Source organism: Nymphaea colorata, chromosome 3 (assembly GCF_008831285.2).
Source record: "Nymphaea colorata isolate Beijing-Zhang1983 chromosome 3, ASM883128v2, whole genome shotgun sequence".
Taxonomy (NCBI): Eukaryota; Viridiplantae; Streptophyta; class Magnoliopsida; order Nymphaeales; family Nymphaeaceae; genus Nymphaea; species Nymphaea colorata.
This window is the reverse complement of record NC_045140.1, coordinates 23,023,312-23,040,994: the sequence shown is the minus strand read 5'-3', so window position 1 is coordinate 23,040,994 and position 17,683 is coordinate 23,023,312. Positions and strand designations below refer to the sequence as shown.

The following is a 17,683-nucleotide window of genomic DNA, read 5'->3' as shown; positions in this document are numbered from 1 at the left end:
AAAAAAACGAAGGGAAAGAGAGAGATCTTACCTCCCACCGCCGCTGCGAAGAACGAAGCCGCTGCCTTTGTGAGGAAGGAAGAAGGAAACCGCTGCTTCTGCCAGAGAGGGAGGGAGCGGGCGAGAGACTCAGGGAGGGCGCCAGAGAGAGGGCGGCTGGGCGGGGCTACAGAGAGAGGGAGGCTGAGCGGGGCCACAGAGAGAGAGGGTAGGGCCAAAGAGTGAGGAAGCGAGCGAGCGAGAGAGATGGCGGTGCCGGCGACGGTGGGTAGGGTCAGACGAGAGAGGGCGCTAGAGAGACAGGGAGAGGGTAGGGCGAGAGGCGAGAGGAGAGGGAGAGGGTAGAGGAGAGGGAGAGGGTAGGAACCATAAGAAACAAGAAGTTTGGCTTCCACAGTATTTTTCCACCTTATCAAACGGCCTATGCAGGAAAACAAAATCCCGGAATCTCACCTCGTTTGCTAAAGTTTCCCGTCTTCCCAAACAACAATATAAACTTCTTGTTCTGCTCGTTCACCCGCAGGTGGATTTATACTGTTATTTCCGATTCATGATTCTTAAGATTTTCTTTTATCTGTCAGGAGGCTCCAAGCTGTACAAAGGTCACACCAGGAGAAGCTTGGAAACATAAAATAGCATGGTTAAAACTTATGACAATTTTTAAAGATTTTTATCACATATTCACTGTGATGGTCAGTTTACATTTTTATTTGGACGAGCAGATAGTGTGGTCAAATCTACTTCATTTACGATTGCCAGTGCAATTTTACACGTTAAGTTTGTTTTGCCCTTACCGTTCCACAGTTTCACTTATAACAGAATGCGCTTATACTTGGACGCAGATTCAACCCCGCTCCGTTAATTCTTTCTCGAATTCGAATTTGGGTTGGAATTCAATGTCAGTATTTCAAATTGAGAGTTAGTTTTAATAAGACCCGACCCCTGTTCTAACATTTATTTTTTTTATTTTAGATGTCATAAAAAGCTTAAACATTAACCTCAGAGTAGTCAGTTTTCGCGTTTAAACATGATTTTGTGACGAGCGAAGTGTCCACGATTCAAAATTTCTGAATTTTTCCAAGACAGAAAAAACCTGATTCAATAAGTTTTGAGGGATTTCTCAACATGGAGATCTTGTGCCTCTAGCTAAAATCTTGAAAGGCAATCTAAGAAAAGAAATTGATTCCTAACAAGTAATTGGACAAAACACTCTGCAATCAGGACACTACATTGCATTCCTATTTCGTTTACAATGTTTAATTATGTACCGCACTTTCCCTAAAACCTGGTTCATCTCCTGCTGTTTTCCGATCAAGAGCACCCCCACCTGTTTTTTCTGATCAAGAGCACCCCACTTCATGCCTGGCTCAACGAGAACAATGAACCACCGGAAAATGATCTGCCGTTTGTTGCATGATGAAATATAGATTAGGTCGCCGCCAGATTAGGTCGCCGGGTGTCAGTGAGGCCCAGCAGGTTAGACATAGACGCGGTATCAATGACGTAAGTGCGGTAATGAGAAAACCTGATGAAGGGTTCATGACGAGAGTACACCCCAAGCTTAATGAAGGTCTTTTTTGGGTGGCATTCTGATCTCCATTTAAAATAGCATGGCGGAGGAGCATCTCCCGACTTTTTGGCAGATCAGGATAGACGGGCGGTTTTGTCCCGCGACCAATCCCGATCAGAAACGACACCTTTAATGTAAATGGGCGTAAAAAAAGAGCTTCCCAGTAACAGTAAGCTAGAAGCCTTTGCACCTTGGGTAGGAAATCAGTTACCTAATGTTCTGCGATTTTAAAAACCGGAAAACTGGGTTCATCTTTCGATCTAATCAAGATATGACAACCATGTTTAGCAAACCATAATCATACAAATATCATCTGATAGCAGTCTAAGTTCCCTCTGGCTTGCGTCACTTCATGTCTGGACACAACGGGGGAGGTTTTCAATTCAGAAATGTACTACATATAACCCATGTCCTTTTTGGGGTTTAAGCAAGACATCAATTTCAATTTCGCTAACTGATGGACACACGGGACCACGGACACTCCAGCGAGCAGTCTCACTTTTTCCCACTTTTCTTCAGACCAGCACCACCGAACGAACCTTTCTGCGAGGCCTTGGCCTTCAACTCTTTAAGAGCCTGCAAGAGAATGAAATTCAGAACAAACGCCTCCAAAAGTTTCTTAAAAGCACAACAGATAGAATTCAAGCAGCATTTACCTTTTCTTCGTCCTTTTTCTTCTGTATGTTCGCCATATCAGTCTGCGATAAGCAACAGCATAAAAACATTAATCGTGGATGAAGTTCAGGGAAATCATAATCTTGTGAGTGCTCCGCTGAGCAAGATTTATGTCTTTCCAAGAGCTCATATGCAATAGATACACTGGTATAGATAAGAAAGGCCCCATATATAAGCTGGTCTCCCAATAAAATTTTCCCTCCATTAATTAAGAATTAAGAGTGCTGAACTTTGTTCTTTAAAAAAACATGATGAAGAAACAGGGTAGTATACCTCTTCAACTATGTCAATATTGTCCTGATACATTAATCTGTACACCAGAGCCTAGAAAAAAACTTTAACATAGACCAACAGAAAACCATCGTAACAACCAGAGAAAGAAATTGATTGCAACGTGAAAAGTAAGATTAAGAACTTGAACTTAAAACTAAAATCAAACTAATGCAAAATCCTTTCTTCAAATACTTTGTGCATGAGATCATTGATCTGGTCTAAACTTGAAATACTACCATTTCCAGACGCAGCAAGTTCTCATTACTTTTATGTCATGATTAGACTTCAACCAAATTGAGGCCAGATAAATCGTAGCTCCATACAGACATCAAGGAACATGTATGTGTGTGTGTGTGTGTGTCAATGAATTGATCAAATTGATATAATATAAATGACCACCAGAAAACCATTACGAGACTAAAACTGTCACACCAAAAAAAAAACTGAATGTTCAAAAGAAGCCAGTTATGTACATTCCGTTATATCATATTTGTTGCTTGCCTTAGGCCCTTAACAATCAGATTTGAACACTCAAAGGTAGGAAGAAAACATGAATGGACCATAAGAGCACACATTAAACTAGTATAACAGTTAATTTCACACACATTTATGCATTGCAGCAGGTACTCAGACTTATTCCATATAGTATCAGACATGCCTGATTCTCGTTCAATCAATAACCAGTCACATATGCTAGACTAAAATCACAATCAAACAAAAAAATACAAAAATAGTCAAACAAGGAATGTCGATCATGCAAATTGTTGAAAAGCTCTAGCTGTTGCATTTCACTAGTAGCTAAAACTGAAAGAAGGTCATGCTTTCTCATTGGGTTAAGCTTTATCTTCATAAAGTTGAATTTTTTGGCATGGGAGATGGTTCAATTTCATTATTCAAAGTTGAAACATATATTATTTTATCATAGGTTCCCCTCAGCAGCACAAAATGCATCTTTTTCTGAAATTTCAAAATTTAAATGGAAGATTTCACAAATCAGAAGAGACAGAGAATACAAGCTTGCAAATTTTCATGTCCTCTTATTTTGCCCAAGATTGATCACAAGTCAGAAATTCATAAGGTAAATTACTGGTAGACTTTAAACCAAACTTCAGCATCCAACCACACTCCAACGTTTTGGCATTCACCCAGAAGAAAGCGATTCAAAGAGCAACCAAGCAAGGCCAGAATCCTGACCTCAAAATACTATTTTAAAACTTTCTGATAGTAAGTCTCAACAATGCAAATGACCAGCCATAAACACTTCCAAATGGTCGGGGCAGTGACTATATTGAATTGCTTAAGTCCTGTAATATCATGAGATCTGGTTTAAGGTGTCTTATGTATTACAACCAAGTTCATAAGAGAAATTATCTGAATGGTCAAAAAGGAATGCCAACAAATTGAAATAACCAACCAAATAATATAGAAAAATTGGAACCTGGATGGTTTTTAAGATATTGAAGAAAAGAAAAACTGACTTTCCAACACTAGCAAAACTGAGCTTTTGAAGAACTCCGTAAATAAAATTTCGGATGCAACCAAACAGGACCTTGAATAAAAGCGAAGATCTGACATATAACAAGGATGCTTAGAATGCTTCTCGGTGTGTATGTATATCTGTGGTAGCCCAATGGAACATATGGATATAACCCTTCAAGACAAAAGAGCGTTCTAGATACTATAGCAACCAAGAAAGGGTTCACGCTGTTCCGCTGCATGATGATGGAGAAAAGGAAAGAGAGCGACCACTTGGGGACGCCTAATAGATCTCAAAGACAAACTGGGTGAGCTGAATTTCATCATATCATGGCAACGCTGCTCAAAATTATCATAAACAAAGTAAACATAAAATCGTCCAGCAACATAACCTCCTCGCGGAAAAAGAGAAATAAAAAGAAGACAATATCGTACGCCACCGAACATCACCACGTAATTCGTACAGCACAGAGAAAATGCTGAACGGTGTAAGAACAGATCAAGCAAACAGATCAACAGACGAAAACGATGCAAGCGTTCTTCCAACATCCAAAACGGAAGCCTCTCAAATAGCAAATTGAGAAGGGAAACCAGAAGTTAGAAAGAAAAAGACAACAACGGAAGGAAGCAAACCAAACCTCATCGTACTCCTTTTTATCTGCCTTGGGTTTCTTGAGCGGCTTCGCCTTTCCTCCTATAACATTAATCGCCAAGAGATTCAGAAAAGAAAAATACAGAAATAAAGAGACAACGAATTGAAAAGGAAAGTACGCCTTCAAATTTTCAGAATTTCCTTCAATTCCACAAATCCACGCAGAAGATGAGGAACAGGGAAGAAGAAAAATCGGAAGAAAAGGGAAGACGCGATATACCTTGCTTGGTCGACATAGTTGACGGCGACGGCGAAGACGAAGGCTCAGAGATCACCGACCGGCCTACCTCGCCCGAACCGGAAGCCCCAAACCTTTTATTATTCCTCGCCCTCGCTGGAGAACGCGGAACTCGAAAAGGGTATATTTATAGCCGCGGCCTGCTTACAATGATTCCGACGCTGGGAAGGTAGGCCGTGCTATCGAACGTCACGTACATGGATCTGGATAGTTATTAATTTCCGACCCGACCATTCATCGTGAGAGCAGAGAACTGGAAAAGATTGGACATATTCGTGGATCCAGTCGAACAACATCCGTGGTTCTCCGATTCGGAATTGTCTACGGGTTAGGAGCATATTAATGCTAGAAGTTGAAGTTCGGGTCTGCTGTAGATCCAGAACCAATCTGATGAGATGGTACAATTTTTACACGTAGGTAATATGTTTAATATTTAGCCTTCTGCCAATATATGGTAGGATCTTGATTCGATGCTGCCTCGTTAGATCTTGTTTGGAACTGGATCTAAACTTGAACCAAATGTTAGCATTTTGAAATCCGAATTCTAATAGAGGCCAATCTGTATTTGATTCTGCCCCTTGTTGGTATGCTTCTAATCACTTTCACATGTTCTTGAGAAATGCCGGTTTTTATTCTGCAGCATTTAGAGTCGTTTTTCTTTATCTTTTTTTTAAAAAAAAAAAAAAAAACTTATAAGGTAAATTTGATCTTCACACTTGCCACTTTAGGTCCGGTCTAAGTTTTCGATCTCCTAATGTTTAGTTGGGCATCATCTATTTTTAATCGTCTTCGTCGCAGTATAGTTTGATAAATAACCATCATAAATTGACGAATTTTAATTGCGACACTTAAACTGTGCAATCAGTGACGCTTCATTGTCAACTAAAGAGTAATCTATTGTATTGTACTGGCCACTCTTGAATCAGGCAACGCATTAGCCATAAATAAGCTTTCTGCACTTCCTCAAATATTCTAATATGCCAACGTCATTAGCAGTAGTAGAGATATCAACAGATTTGGTTTCAATCGGATATACTCTTACCGTATCTACTTTTTCATATATGCATATATTCGGCTTGGAATCTAGATACAAAAAAAAATCATATCTAAATCTCAATATAAAATCCAATTTCACAATCTAAATCTGATCTGAATCCAATTTTTATAATTATATTGGAGCACAAATCCAAATTTTGAACCAAATATAGCTGATTTTCAAAATGTAAGAGTATTGGATATAAGATACTGCAAACGAAATTTGATCGGAATCCGATCAGATGTCATTTCTTAAATTTGAATTTGTTCTGATTTGTTAAGCGAACATTAAAATTTTCATATATGATCAGAATAATTCGCTCAGATATCCGATGTAAATTGAATATATTGACATGTCTATTTAGCAATGATTTACTCAAAGTACATCTGATATCTGTCTTTGTTTGTTTATCAAAGCATCTAGGTGTTTTTATAGCACTTTTTTGCGCTATTGAAGTTGAATTTCTACGGCATGCACTTGCGTTACTCATTTAGTTTCAGTGACAGCACAAAAGTTTTCAATGGCGAAAACTGAGGCAATGTCACTAAATATATGAGGCGACAATTTTCTAAGGTACGTGACTACTGTAAAATAAAAAGATACATAAAAAGTGTCACGGCCTGACTCCTTCAGTCCATGCGGCACAGACTCTAGACGCAAGGAAACAAAAAGAATGAGGTAGAAAAATTTTTAGGCCACCATCTTTCTCTTATCCATCCCTTTACTATCGTTCATTGTCTCCAACATTTCCTTGCTTACCAAATGCATAAACCAGGAAGGATAGAGAAAGAATGGTTACTACCCTTATCAACAGGCAGATCCAGATTTAGAATCCAACAACCGATCTAGAAACATTACATGGGGAAGTTGGCCACTGAACAATGTGTTCTGTGCAGTATTCTGGCAATCCCAAGCACAAAAATGTGATATTGTGAATTGAAGGACACTTTCCACTGCATCTGGAAAACGCAAAACCGAAAGGAAATTGTCTCAGAGAAAATGTCTTCAACAAATTTTTTGTTCCTCATCATATATCATACGGAATAAAACCACTTATAACTTGGTTTGGTCTTGGAGAACATCAAGATACATTTATCCTGGTGTTTGAGTGGGGGTACCAGTTCTGACTGCTTAGGAAAAACATTTGTCTCCGATGCTCTTCACCGCTCAAACACCACCTAAGTGATCAGGGTAGGAAGACATTTCATGTTCATAAGATGATCGATCGGTTCCCAAATGCATCTGTAAGATGGTATATTTGCTCTCCGCACAGGCACCAGTAGCGTAGTCACATGTGGGTTAGTGTGGGCAGTCGCCCACACCAGCTCTTTAAACTTCCTTTATTTTTACATTGGCAAATTTAATATTTATTTTTATACACATATAAGTGTTCATTCAAATATAAATGTTTCTAAACAGGTGCCCCTTCAACTAAGTTTTCAGGCTTCGCCACTGACACACACACAAACACACACCATCTTCTTAATTAGCGAAAAGGCCGAGTTTGTAACCAAGATATCTTCTTCCGTTAGATTACAGTTTAAACTTTTTTCTTTTCCTTAATAAAGTCAGGAAGTAAACTCAGAGGTTTGCTAAATCATGGTGGCACAGGCATGATAATACTGATAGATCCAACATTTCTACCATCTAAAGTCTGGTGGTGGTGATTGATAGCGATCCATGCATATCAATGTTGCAAAGGAAAGCGATTTGAATCCAAGCATACGGCCAGATGCAGTAACAAATTAAATTCTTTGGATCCAGATATGTCGTACAAGTTTGTTTTCATTTTTTACTGAATTAGGTGGATACCCAATTCCATGGAGCATATGAATCAGGTTACAGATAAAAAATTGGACATGGTTTTATATTTTGTACATTCAACCTCAAAATTTACAACAAGTTCTGGCAATATCCGACAGGTCACATCCAGTAATTGCTAACTTACTACATTTGAGCCGAGTACGATCCATTAACATCTCTGCCGGGTCCATTTTCTGCTTGATGAGGGACCACAACGTCGGGTTAATGGACTCCATAGATTTCAGAGCACACTCTCACCGTGATCCCGTTGATAGAGGCTGGGCTGGGAGTTTCCAGCAGATGGGCATAATACCCAAATTAACACCTCCTTGTAGCGTTTGATTGTTTCCATTAATTTAGAGAAAAAGTCACAAGGGAAAAGTTCCCTTGATAAATGGTAGGAGAGGAGAAATTTCACATCATCCTAAAATGAGCGGGGGTTTGATGAACTAGAGAAAGGTTTTTATGAGGGAACTTTTTTGATGTTTGATGGCTAAGTGAGGGAAGGGAAGAAAAACAATTGCAAATAAACTCCAAATTATTAAGGGAGCCAGAAATTATTTCCCAAGGGGAAGGAGGGGGGCACTCATTCAATACCTTTAATTTTTTTGGAGCACTTACCTGTATGACAATCAAATATATCAAAAAATTAATACATATATTAAACTAATTTTGGGATGCTGCGGATTACCTGCACCTAGACAAAAAGACCCTATGAAGCTTTACTGTTCCCTGGGATTGGCCTTGGGCAAAGAAGGCCTCCTTCCAGGGAGCCCGAGCCATGAGTGAGATACCACTATGGAAGAGCTAGAGTTTTAACTTTGTGCAAAGACCTACAGGCCAAGGGACAGTCTTAAGCAGACTTGGATCAGATTTAATCTTAAGAAATAACATTGGATAATATTCAGATTCAGATTTAAATAAATATTCGATCACACATTGATTTGATTCAAATAAGCATATTATACATACATATATTTTGTAACACAGCTACGCCACTGCTCCAAACCCCTGTCCAGCTCAGGCAATATTGAAATCACATGCAATGTAAACCAACATCGAAACGAGACAAAAAAAAAAGTGTCTTGCTTTTTGGCAATCGTAAAATTTGTTCATTCGTTCTCCATTCGAAAATGGCCAAATTCCTATAATCAGATCATTCATTATCTAAAGACATGGGCTGGGACCTAGGTGTGGTGGGCAAAGGTTCCTCTTCTTCTAAGAACAAGCTATTGCATGTTTATTCACATTCCCATTGGCATTGGAACGACAAAAAATCTCCATATTGTCACATGATTTTGATGTCAACATCTTGGAGGAGGAATTGTTGGAATCCACCTTCAACTTTCTCCATTTTAGGAAGATAAAGCATCTCCAAAGTTAACCGGATATATGATTTGTATTTGGTGCTTAGAAAATACAACATTTATAATCATGGTTTAAACTATAGAAAATAATAAGCATGGACCAACTTATGATTAATTGATCTACTCAACAATAACATCATCGAGTGCAACTTAAGCCCCATGTTGACTCCAATGGCTCGTAACCTTTCAATAAAGGTAAAGGGCCGCCTATCCCCATCGTCTCTTCATCCAAAAAAGAGCTTTACCTACAAGCGGGCAAGATAATCATCTTGGGCATTGGAGTTTGCACTAGAAAGCTTGCATGAACAGTGGTTTCAGGCATCTTTTATTCCATTTTCTTGCAAAAGAGATAAAATAAAAAGCTTATTTCCTTGAACGTCAATTTAGGCAGAGTTGCTCACAATTTCTTACTGTTCACATGGCTTCTTCTTCTCTTGGTCATGAATTGGCTTTAAAAGACTATTTGTTCATAAAAGGACCTCTGGGGCCACAGATCACTTTGAAGGGTGGATTTTCTCTTGGTCAGTTGGGTGAGATGTGACCTCTTCTCAAGTAGGGGCATTGACTCTTTTACTTTTTACATGCCTTCTATGCTCTATTTTTTCCAAGCTATGACTAGGTCCGGTACATAACCAGCTTTTCTTTTGTTTTTTTTTTTTTTTTGGGTACAATAAATGGACATAACATCTCTTTTGAGTTAAGTGGCAGCCTTTCTTTCCCCCCAAATATAAACAGATGCTTAATTGCTTTGGCCTAGGAAGGCAACGCAAAGAGCAAAACCTGACCCATCTCAAGAGTACTCATAAAATGTTATGAGAGCCATTATTAAAGAAAATTACCAATTGTTCTCTTCTGATTTGGTAAATTTTTTTTACGAAGCATCCATATTTCGCCAAAGTTCGTTTCATTATGTAATTTCACAACCAAAATTGATCTCAACTTAGTAACCTCTCCCTTAGTAGTTTTGGTAAATTTATTCGTGAATAATTGAATATCTTTCATAGTCTTCGATACAAGACAAAATGTTCAAATAAATGTAAATGTAAAATGTTTTAGCTTGGTGATTCTTCTCCTCATTCAACTGCACAACAGCTGTTAATTTGAGTTGTCAAAACACTTTTTACGGCACTGGCAACTGGGCGGGACCAAATGTATTATAGTTTAAGTTACCTGTTTTAGACGTTCCTCTTCACCGCATTCCCTGTGATTTCTCCAAGAAAGGATGAAACTTTTCTACAGCAATGAAGAAAAGAAACCAACATTTTTTAGACATTTACTTGGTAGACAGGAGAATGCGTTTTGGGTTTGCATCTTATTGTTATATACGCGGAGGTCAATAGGGCGGGGTCTTTGGGAGTTGGTGCGTGCGAAAAGCAAAAGGACAAAGTGCAGGGTTTCTAGTAGCCATTAATGTGGGAAGGTGGTGAAATGGACAACTCGAGAAGGGCCATGCCCCACTTTAGCCTGCCCTTCATTTTATTTCAGGAAAACAGCCGCATGGGGGTTAGCTCCCGAACCTTTTTTTCCTGATATTAATATTATACCCCTTTATTTTATCTCAATTTGATGCAAAAGGCCGAGAAGACCTCAGTGGGCGACGAGTATAAGAAAGTTTTGATAAATACATCAAGCGAGATTTACAGTTCATAGCCGAGAAACTGCAAAGTGGTTAATTTCTATGCTTTCAAGTTTCCACGAGAAAAGGGAAAAGGATTATGATTGTGGGCAGTCGGATCGAGTAATCTAAATACATAAAAGAACAATTTCAATCAAATTTTCGATACATGTTGAATTAGAAAAACCAGAAGAACCTGAATCGTGATACACCATTCATGCAATTCCCTCGGTATGACCAATTAGTGAAGAATGAAGCAAAAATGGAAAAAAAGTACACATGAACGAGAACGAGGTAGGTGGTCCAGAAGAAGGGGGAAAGGAAAGGTCATCGTTCAGCGGACCAGCCATTAATCTGTTAGAGGAAGAAGAAGAAGAAGAAGAAGATGATGAAGAAGAAGATTACTAGGGTTGAATTAATTTGGAGCCACCAGTTTCATGGGGGCAGAGGCGCAATGGTGAAGAGGATAGGTGAAAAAGGGGAGGAAGGAAGGGGAGTACGGGCGCATGTTGCAGGGGAGTAAGACAGGAGGAGGACAAGACACAGCGCCATTATGTTCAACATGGCCACACTTTAAAAATCGAGAGTGACAAACAACTCCGAAAACGACCCCTCACCCTCTCTCTTTCCTTCTCTCCCACACACTCTCTCTCTGCCACCCACGGCCCAACCAAACGAAGGTGCTGCTCTTGCTCTACCCCGCCAAGAAACCAAAGCGCAGCTACGTCTCATCTTGACCGTGGCGGGAGACGGAAGCTATTACAGAAGCCATCGATGGGCAGCTTTGTTTAGACGAAAATTTATACAGTAATCCAACCAGATTCTAGTATAAAACCTTCTCAAAAAGCATGCAGAATTTCAAAAGATCAGATTAAATACTGCAATGTTCGGTCTCGCTCTCATTAAGAAGCACACATGCAACACTTTTGTTCTATGCGGCACGTCCCAGTCCATATACGAATACACAGCTTGATCAATATAGAGGCATAAATGCATTGAAGATCGTTTATATTTCAGAAACTATACTTCTCATCAGCTTAACTTCAGCTTTCTTTTATCATAAGCAGTTGCTTTTTGAAATGAACTTGGAGAGATTCATGTGGACTGTAGACATCCAACGGATGCACTATATCGGCGGTGGATGACAAAGGAGAATCGGGAAGAAGATCCACCCCCCATCCATCCTCTTTTATCGAGCCCCTTTCTTTCTCTTTCCCCAATTCAGAGTTCTTTTTCGTGGGTCCAGCTTCCTCTGTGTTGCACTCCGCATCGCCGTTGCAGAACAAAAAAGCAGGCTCCACCACAGTGCCACTGCCCCATGTTAATTCACTCCATGATAATTTTTTATCGCATATTTTCACATAGCAAGGACAGCAAAATTCAATTCAATGGACTAGGCAGTAAGCGCGGGGTTTGTGGCAAAGTCAGGCAGGGTTCAACCCCAGCCTGATAAATAGAAAAGCCAGCTACCATTTGTAAAAATGCCCATGTTAAAATTAATCACTCTCTTTGTATATGGCACTATATTTATAAATGATATGTTGATAGTGCTCCTAAGTTCTAACCAAGCACCTTTTCTTCATACTTGACCCGTTTATGGTCAACCAAATGCTCCATTTTTTATGAAAAGCAACACCACGGAGACGATTGTGAGCTAAATGAAGCTCAATAACGACAGCCAACTTTCTTTCACCTTCCCTTTCTGATAAGCGGCCACAAAAGCTTTATTATCATTTGCAGAAAAAAAGAGCCCAAATGCAAATAAAATTTTGCTTTTTCATTTTTGCTGCATGGTTTAGCGTGCTGACTTTTCTTTCGCGCTCTCCCTCCCTGCCTCTTTCCCCCTTTTTTTTTTTCCTTTTTTTTTTCTTCCTGCCTAGTGCTTTTATTTAATTCTTCTATCTGCGGGTGCGTTACATGAAAAAGAGAAGCCGCGGAAGAATGCCTTGAAAACGAGCGCTCTCCTCCTCGAGACAGAGGACGATGGCTCAACTCAATCTATACTGTGCAGAGAATGGTTGGGACGAAGAAGACAACTCCCAAGAGGAGAGCTTCTCTTTGTGCAGCCCTGCTCCGCTTCTTCAAAATCTCTTGAACGAACAGCTCTCGCAGGAGCGCGACGAGTTGGTTTCCTTGGCATCGAAGGAGAAATCCCAGAAACGGCTGCGCCTGGACTACATTGAATCTCTAAGAAACGATAATCTATTCGCGTCTACTCGTAAGGAAGCAGTCGAATGGATCCTCTCTGTGATTGCCCACTACAGTTTCACGACGCACACCGCAGTTCTCTCTGTCAACTTTCTCGATCGGTTTCTCTCTACTCTGCAGTTTCAGGTCCTTCAACGCTCCGAAACCAATCCTTTTTTTTTCATTCGTTTTCTTCTTCTCTTCTTCTGATAGCAATCCTTGGGGATTTTTGTTTGGCAGGGAGAGAAGCCATGGATGACACAGTTGGCTGCTGTGGCTTGCCTCTCTTTGGGTGCCAAGGTGGAAGAAACACAAGTCCCTTTTCTTCTAGACCTGCAGGTGGAAGAAACGAAGTATGTGTTTGAGGCCAAAACCATTCAGAGAATGGAGCTCCTGGTTCTCTCAGCTTTAGAATGGAAGATGCACCCTGTCACCCCTCTTTCATTTATCTATTATGTGGTTAGGAAGTTGGGGTTGAGCAATCATCAGCGTTGGGAGTTCTTTATCAGATGCGAGCAGCTACTGCTCTCCCTAATCAGAGGTACCATCACATACCATTCAACCTTCATTTCATGGTGGTGCTGCCCGAGTTTTGTCATCGTTTACCTTACTTTTTTCTTCTTATCCTGTCACCAACCAGATTACAGATTTGTGCATTACGCGCCAGCAATTATAGCGTCATCTATCATGCTCTCTGTGATCAGTCAACTGGAGTCTTCCAACCCGACAGAATATGAGAACCAACTTCTTGGTGTCATGGAGATTAGCATGGTAATAAGAAATGAAGCATTACCCACATCAATATCATATTAAAAATTATAAGTTTGCTGCTTTTCGTTGTTGGTTCTGCAATTGTAATTTTACTTGACAGTTGACACCTTCGATCTTTAAAATGAAGCAGGAAGAGGTGAGAGAATGCCTTCAACTCATCAAGGATTCGGCGGTATTGGGACATATTAGAGGACAGAAACGGAAGCTCCCTTCTCTACCCGGCAGCCCGAGGGGAGTTTTTGATGCATATTTCAACTCTGATAGCACCAACGATTCGTGGGCATCGTCATCTTCTTCCTCATTGCCGGAGGATCTACCGGAGAAGGCAGCAAAGAAAGGCAGGATGGACGATCCCCAACTTCACACTTCTCCTTTCAGCCAAGTCATTGTCGACGTGTTCGGAGCCCATAACCAATAAAAAGGAAGAAAAATGGCTCCGTGTTCCCCAGCACGCTGCTTCTCCTGTCCATCCCTGTAATTTCAAGTGGAGAAGCAAAAAAATTTGTTTCTTCCCTATATACATAACCTTGACTATAAATGTTTACAATCTTTTTTCCCTCATTTGGTTTGCAAGCCTGTGCATTTTACAAATAAATAAACAAACAGCTATATATGTATATATAGCACATCTGCCTTTAGATTGAATGAAGAAATCTTCTAAATAAAATTTTTAAGTAATTATATGAGACATTAGAAAGATGAGTTCTACAAAGCACATTACTGGTCTCCCCCCCACCTGTAGATTTTGGTCCCATCAATAAACAGAATTTAGCAAAATTCTAGCCTGGAATATGTCAAACCTTTGAGGCTTGGCCCCTATTTACTAGACACCAATATTTGATATTCACCAGAAACATGTCCCTTTATGCTTAGACAATATGAAAATTCTGAATGTAGATTTTCTACTATTTTTCAGAAGGATGTCGAGAGAACCATCTTCGAATTCAAGGCTAATTGCTTGACAAATTTTCATTACATGAACCAAAAGCTTCTCAGTTCTCCTTTAATTTGTGAGAGAGAAAGGGAAAGGGAGAGAAAGCAACGAGCCTAGACGCTCTCCAACTTGGTTTTAACTTTTAAGCCTTACCCATCGACTCATGGCAAAGTGAACGGTGCTCTTGTTGGCTTGCCATCAAAATTCTGAGAAGCCTAAATCTCCTGCAGACTCCCTCTTGGTCTGTTCTACCAAATGCGGTTCTGTCAAACTCCTCTTCCAGACTGGTTTGGTGTGTAATGCAAGTGCACCAGAGTACTGCAACTAACACTAAAAACAGAGTTTTTTCTACTTAGAAACGAACTAAAATTGAAACTTTAGCATTTCCCTTTCAAAATTCTGTTTCAGTTTCAAAACGCAGATATTTGCGCTTGGTTGAGTTCATTTGAGACTCATAAGCTGAATTGAACTAAAATCTTTAAAAAATGACCCATCACACAAACAGTTCTATCTGCCCGACGATGAGGTTGGGAGTACTTGTGAATTCAATAGCCAAGATGAGTGTATTTCTGGTAACAGTAGGGTCTGCGTAGCCCCAGCTTCCCTATGAACTAAAAATTAAGAGCAAAGTTTATATGGTTAAAGTTAAAATCATTCACTTTTAATTGTTATTGGAACCGAACCTCATTTATTATGTTCCCCACGCGCATTAAAGGAGAAAGCGTTGATTGTGCTCTTGATTTTAATTGGAGTGACCGGCGGCCAACAGTTTCTTGGTGCATCTGTCGATTCAAGCCCACCGTCGCTTGAAAAATGAGAAAAGCTCCCTGCAGGATTTCAGGAAGAATTTTGGCACATTCACAGCTTGCTACCAGCTTCCCAACAAAGCTGCTGGATTTTGGTGCCTGTTTCCCCCATTTACTACAAGTTGATTGGACGGTTCGTGGGAAAATTGCGAATTTCATTTTCTTCTTGATAAATTTTTTATTCTGAATTTCATTTAACGTCTTTCTTTTTTAACTAAATTGGCAAACTGAGTTTGTGAAGATTGGATCTCTCTTGAACTCTAACGGGGCATTTGACAGGCGTTTGATAGAACCAAATGTCAAATTATATATTTTTTTTCTGATCATGATCCTTTTCTGATTTGGGTCATGAGGAACCAAACTCTGCACGCTCATGAGAATGAAACTAGCAACACTAACTAACTGCTCTTCCGATCAGCTACGCCAAACTCCTTGAGATTAATCAAAAGTTCTATTGTTGAAACATTTGATGCTACATTGAAAAAAGCCATATCAGTTACCTTATAAACAGAAAACAAATTACTCATTTTTTTTTAAGTCTAACTGTGCTTAAGTCTGTTTATGTAGTGTAAAAGAGACAGCATGTGATGATAAGTAGATGTATATCTGTCCAACAAGTGGCTGGGAAGCCAGCTTGGAGGTTACAGTCTGCAATTGCAAATGGGTCGGACCAGGTATGAGGCTTCTGTCTTTTTCTATTGTGGTGAACCCACTTGGCCTTCACCCGCCTGATCTCCGGTTTAGCTTTTCCGGCCCGCTGCTTCTTCTATTAAAGGCCATTAATTCCGTCAACATCAGTTCAGCAGCCAATACCTTTTTAAAAGAATTTAAATGCGGAAAGGGTGCATCAGATCTCATTCTTCAACTTTCATTTCTCTAACAAAAATTTAATGAAGGAGAACCATCAGAAGGTTTCGGCCTGAAACAAAGGGAGGCCAAGTTGCCAACGACATTCGTGTTTCATCATTAATTTTAGCGTTGTCTCAATGCCATCAGATCTTGGAATTGAACTCACACCCGAATTTAACTACTCCGCATTTTTCTAAAGCTCCATGTCTAACGGAATTATTGACTGCTGATATCCAAGATATCTCTCTGTGTTGGAGTGAAAAACGTTTTCGAGAAGGAATTAAAACAGGTCCGGTAAATGAGATCATGAACCCCACTTGTGAATTGTTTACTGCTCTTAAAAGAGATAGCTGAATCTGATATGGTCCTAAGCTTTTAATTTCTTCTGGCTTTACTGCGTCCAATTGATCATGTAAAGATACTGTGATTTTCGCAGGGGACGGACCCGCCATCGCTGTTTGAGAAAGATAAACCAAAAGTTGGCGCCCGGCGGTGGTCCGGGAGAATGGAATTATTGGTCAGGATGTACTGGCTGCGTGTTTCCAAATATTTCCGGTGGGGTTATTCCCCTTTTTCCCCGAGATTCAAACAGAGGTTGATTTGCAGCTGGGGTCCTTTTTATAATTGCCGAATAATATGATGGCAACTCTCTTTTTTGACCATCTCATTTTTATCTTTTCTCATAATTAAACTGATACAGAATATCGATGAACATATAACGACAGGCCAATGAGAACAGGGAGCGAGATATCCTTGCATGCACGCGTGCATGCGTGCATGCATAGCAAGATATCTTTCTAGAACTGAAAATTGACGATGCCTGTGCTGGCTGCTCGCTTTTTCTGCAGATAGGCAATGATGGGTTCTGGTTTTTCTGCCATTGAAAAGAAAAGAGAGGCAAAGAAAAGAAAATGTTGGGATTGTAGGAACTTGAACTTGTTTTCATGTGGGAAAGAATGGTTTTCTTGCAAAATAAAGATGGGGAGAGTGGCAGAGAATGAGTGTGTTAGTATGTACTGCCCGGTTGGTCCCCTGACCTCCATTGCAGTAATAGCTGTGGGCCTGAACATGAGTGTGGTTTCTTGAGGGGATCTCCGCTTCCTCCTCCCGCTTATTAAAGTCTCATAAAGTGAACAACTCAGATTGCAGGGACTTATTCTTTTCAATCTGATACGGGGTCCACATGACAGTTCCCTCCTTGGATAGAGAAAAATACTCTCCTATCTCTCTCACTCACACACGCACAGAGGGAGAGAGAGAGACAGAAACAGGATTTGGTTCATCTCACTTTTGAATGGTGGGGGTAAGTGTGCAGGCATTTAAGGAGACAGAGATGGGAGACGAAGCGCAGCTGGTCTCTGTGAAGGAAAAGATGGGGACGAACACCCATTTCAGTTCCATGGCCTACTAGCCTACTTTGTCACTGTGGAG

General features: G+C 40.1%; 2 protein-coding genes across 3 annotated transcripts; one reads left to right on the top strand and one right to left on the bottom strand.

The window, feature by feature from the left end:
• Positions 1-1,831: 1,831 nt before the first annotated feature.
• On the bottom strand, positions 1,832-5,025 carry LOC116251597 (uncharacterized). Its single transcript, XM_031625958.2, has 4 exons — positions 4,867-5,025; positions 4,633-4,688; positions 2,227-2,268; positions 1,832-2,146 (listed from the first exon to the last, which is right to left on the bottom strand). The coding sequence occupies exons 1-4, from the start codon at positions 4,880-4,882 to the stop codon at positions 2,066-2,068; spliced, it is 195 nt and encodes a 64-aa protein (XP_031481818.1). The 5' UTR covers positions 4,883-5,025; the 3' UTR covers positions 1,832-2,065.
• A 7,552-nt stretch (positions 5,026-12,577) lies between these two features.
• LOC116251595 (cyclin-D3-1-like) lies at positions 12,578-14,282 on the top strand. Of its 2 annotated transcripts, none has more exons than XM_031625955.2 (4): positions 12,578-13,039; positions 13,133-13,433; positions 13,533-13,663; positions 13,794-14,282. In XM_031625955.2, exons 1-4 carry the CDS (start codon positions 12,689-12,691, stop codon positions 14,079-14,081), a joined length of 1,071 nt encoding a protein of 356 aa, XP_031481815.1. In that variant the 5' UTR covers positions 12,578-12,688; the 3' UTR covers positions 14,082-14,282. The 2 variants fall into 2 exon arrangements, with proteins under 2 accessions (XP_031481815.1, XP_031481814.1); XM_031625954.2 differs by having other exon boundaries at positions 13,791-14,282.
• Positions 14,283-17,683: the final 3,401 nt, after the last annotated feature.

Bases quoted from the DNA above. Each gene is read 5' to 3' on its own strand.
- LOC116251597 (XM_031625958.2), bottom strand. The intron at 2,269-4,632 runs GTTTGGTTTGCT...TGCTTATCGCAG, and splicing joins ATAAAAAGGAGTACGATGAG to ACTGATATGGCGAACATACA. The intron at 2,147-2,226 runs GTAAATGCTGCT...ATTCTCTTGCAG, and splicing joins AGAAAAAGGACGAAGAAAAG to GCTCTTAAAGAGTTGAAGGC.
- LOC116251595 (XM_031625954.2), top strand. From the start codon at position 12,689: ATGGCTCAACTCAATCTATACTGTGCAGAGAATGGTTGGGACGAAGAA. The intron at 13,040-13,132 runs GTCCTTCAACGC...TTTGTTTGGCAG, and splicing joins TCTCTACTCTGCAGTTTCAG to GGAGAGAAGCCATGGATGAC. The intron at 13,434-13,532 runs GTACCATCACAT...GTCACCAACCAG, and splicing joins ACTGCTCTCCCTAATCAGAG to ATTACAGATTTGTGCATTAC.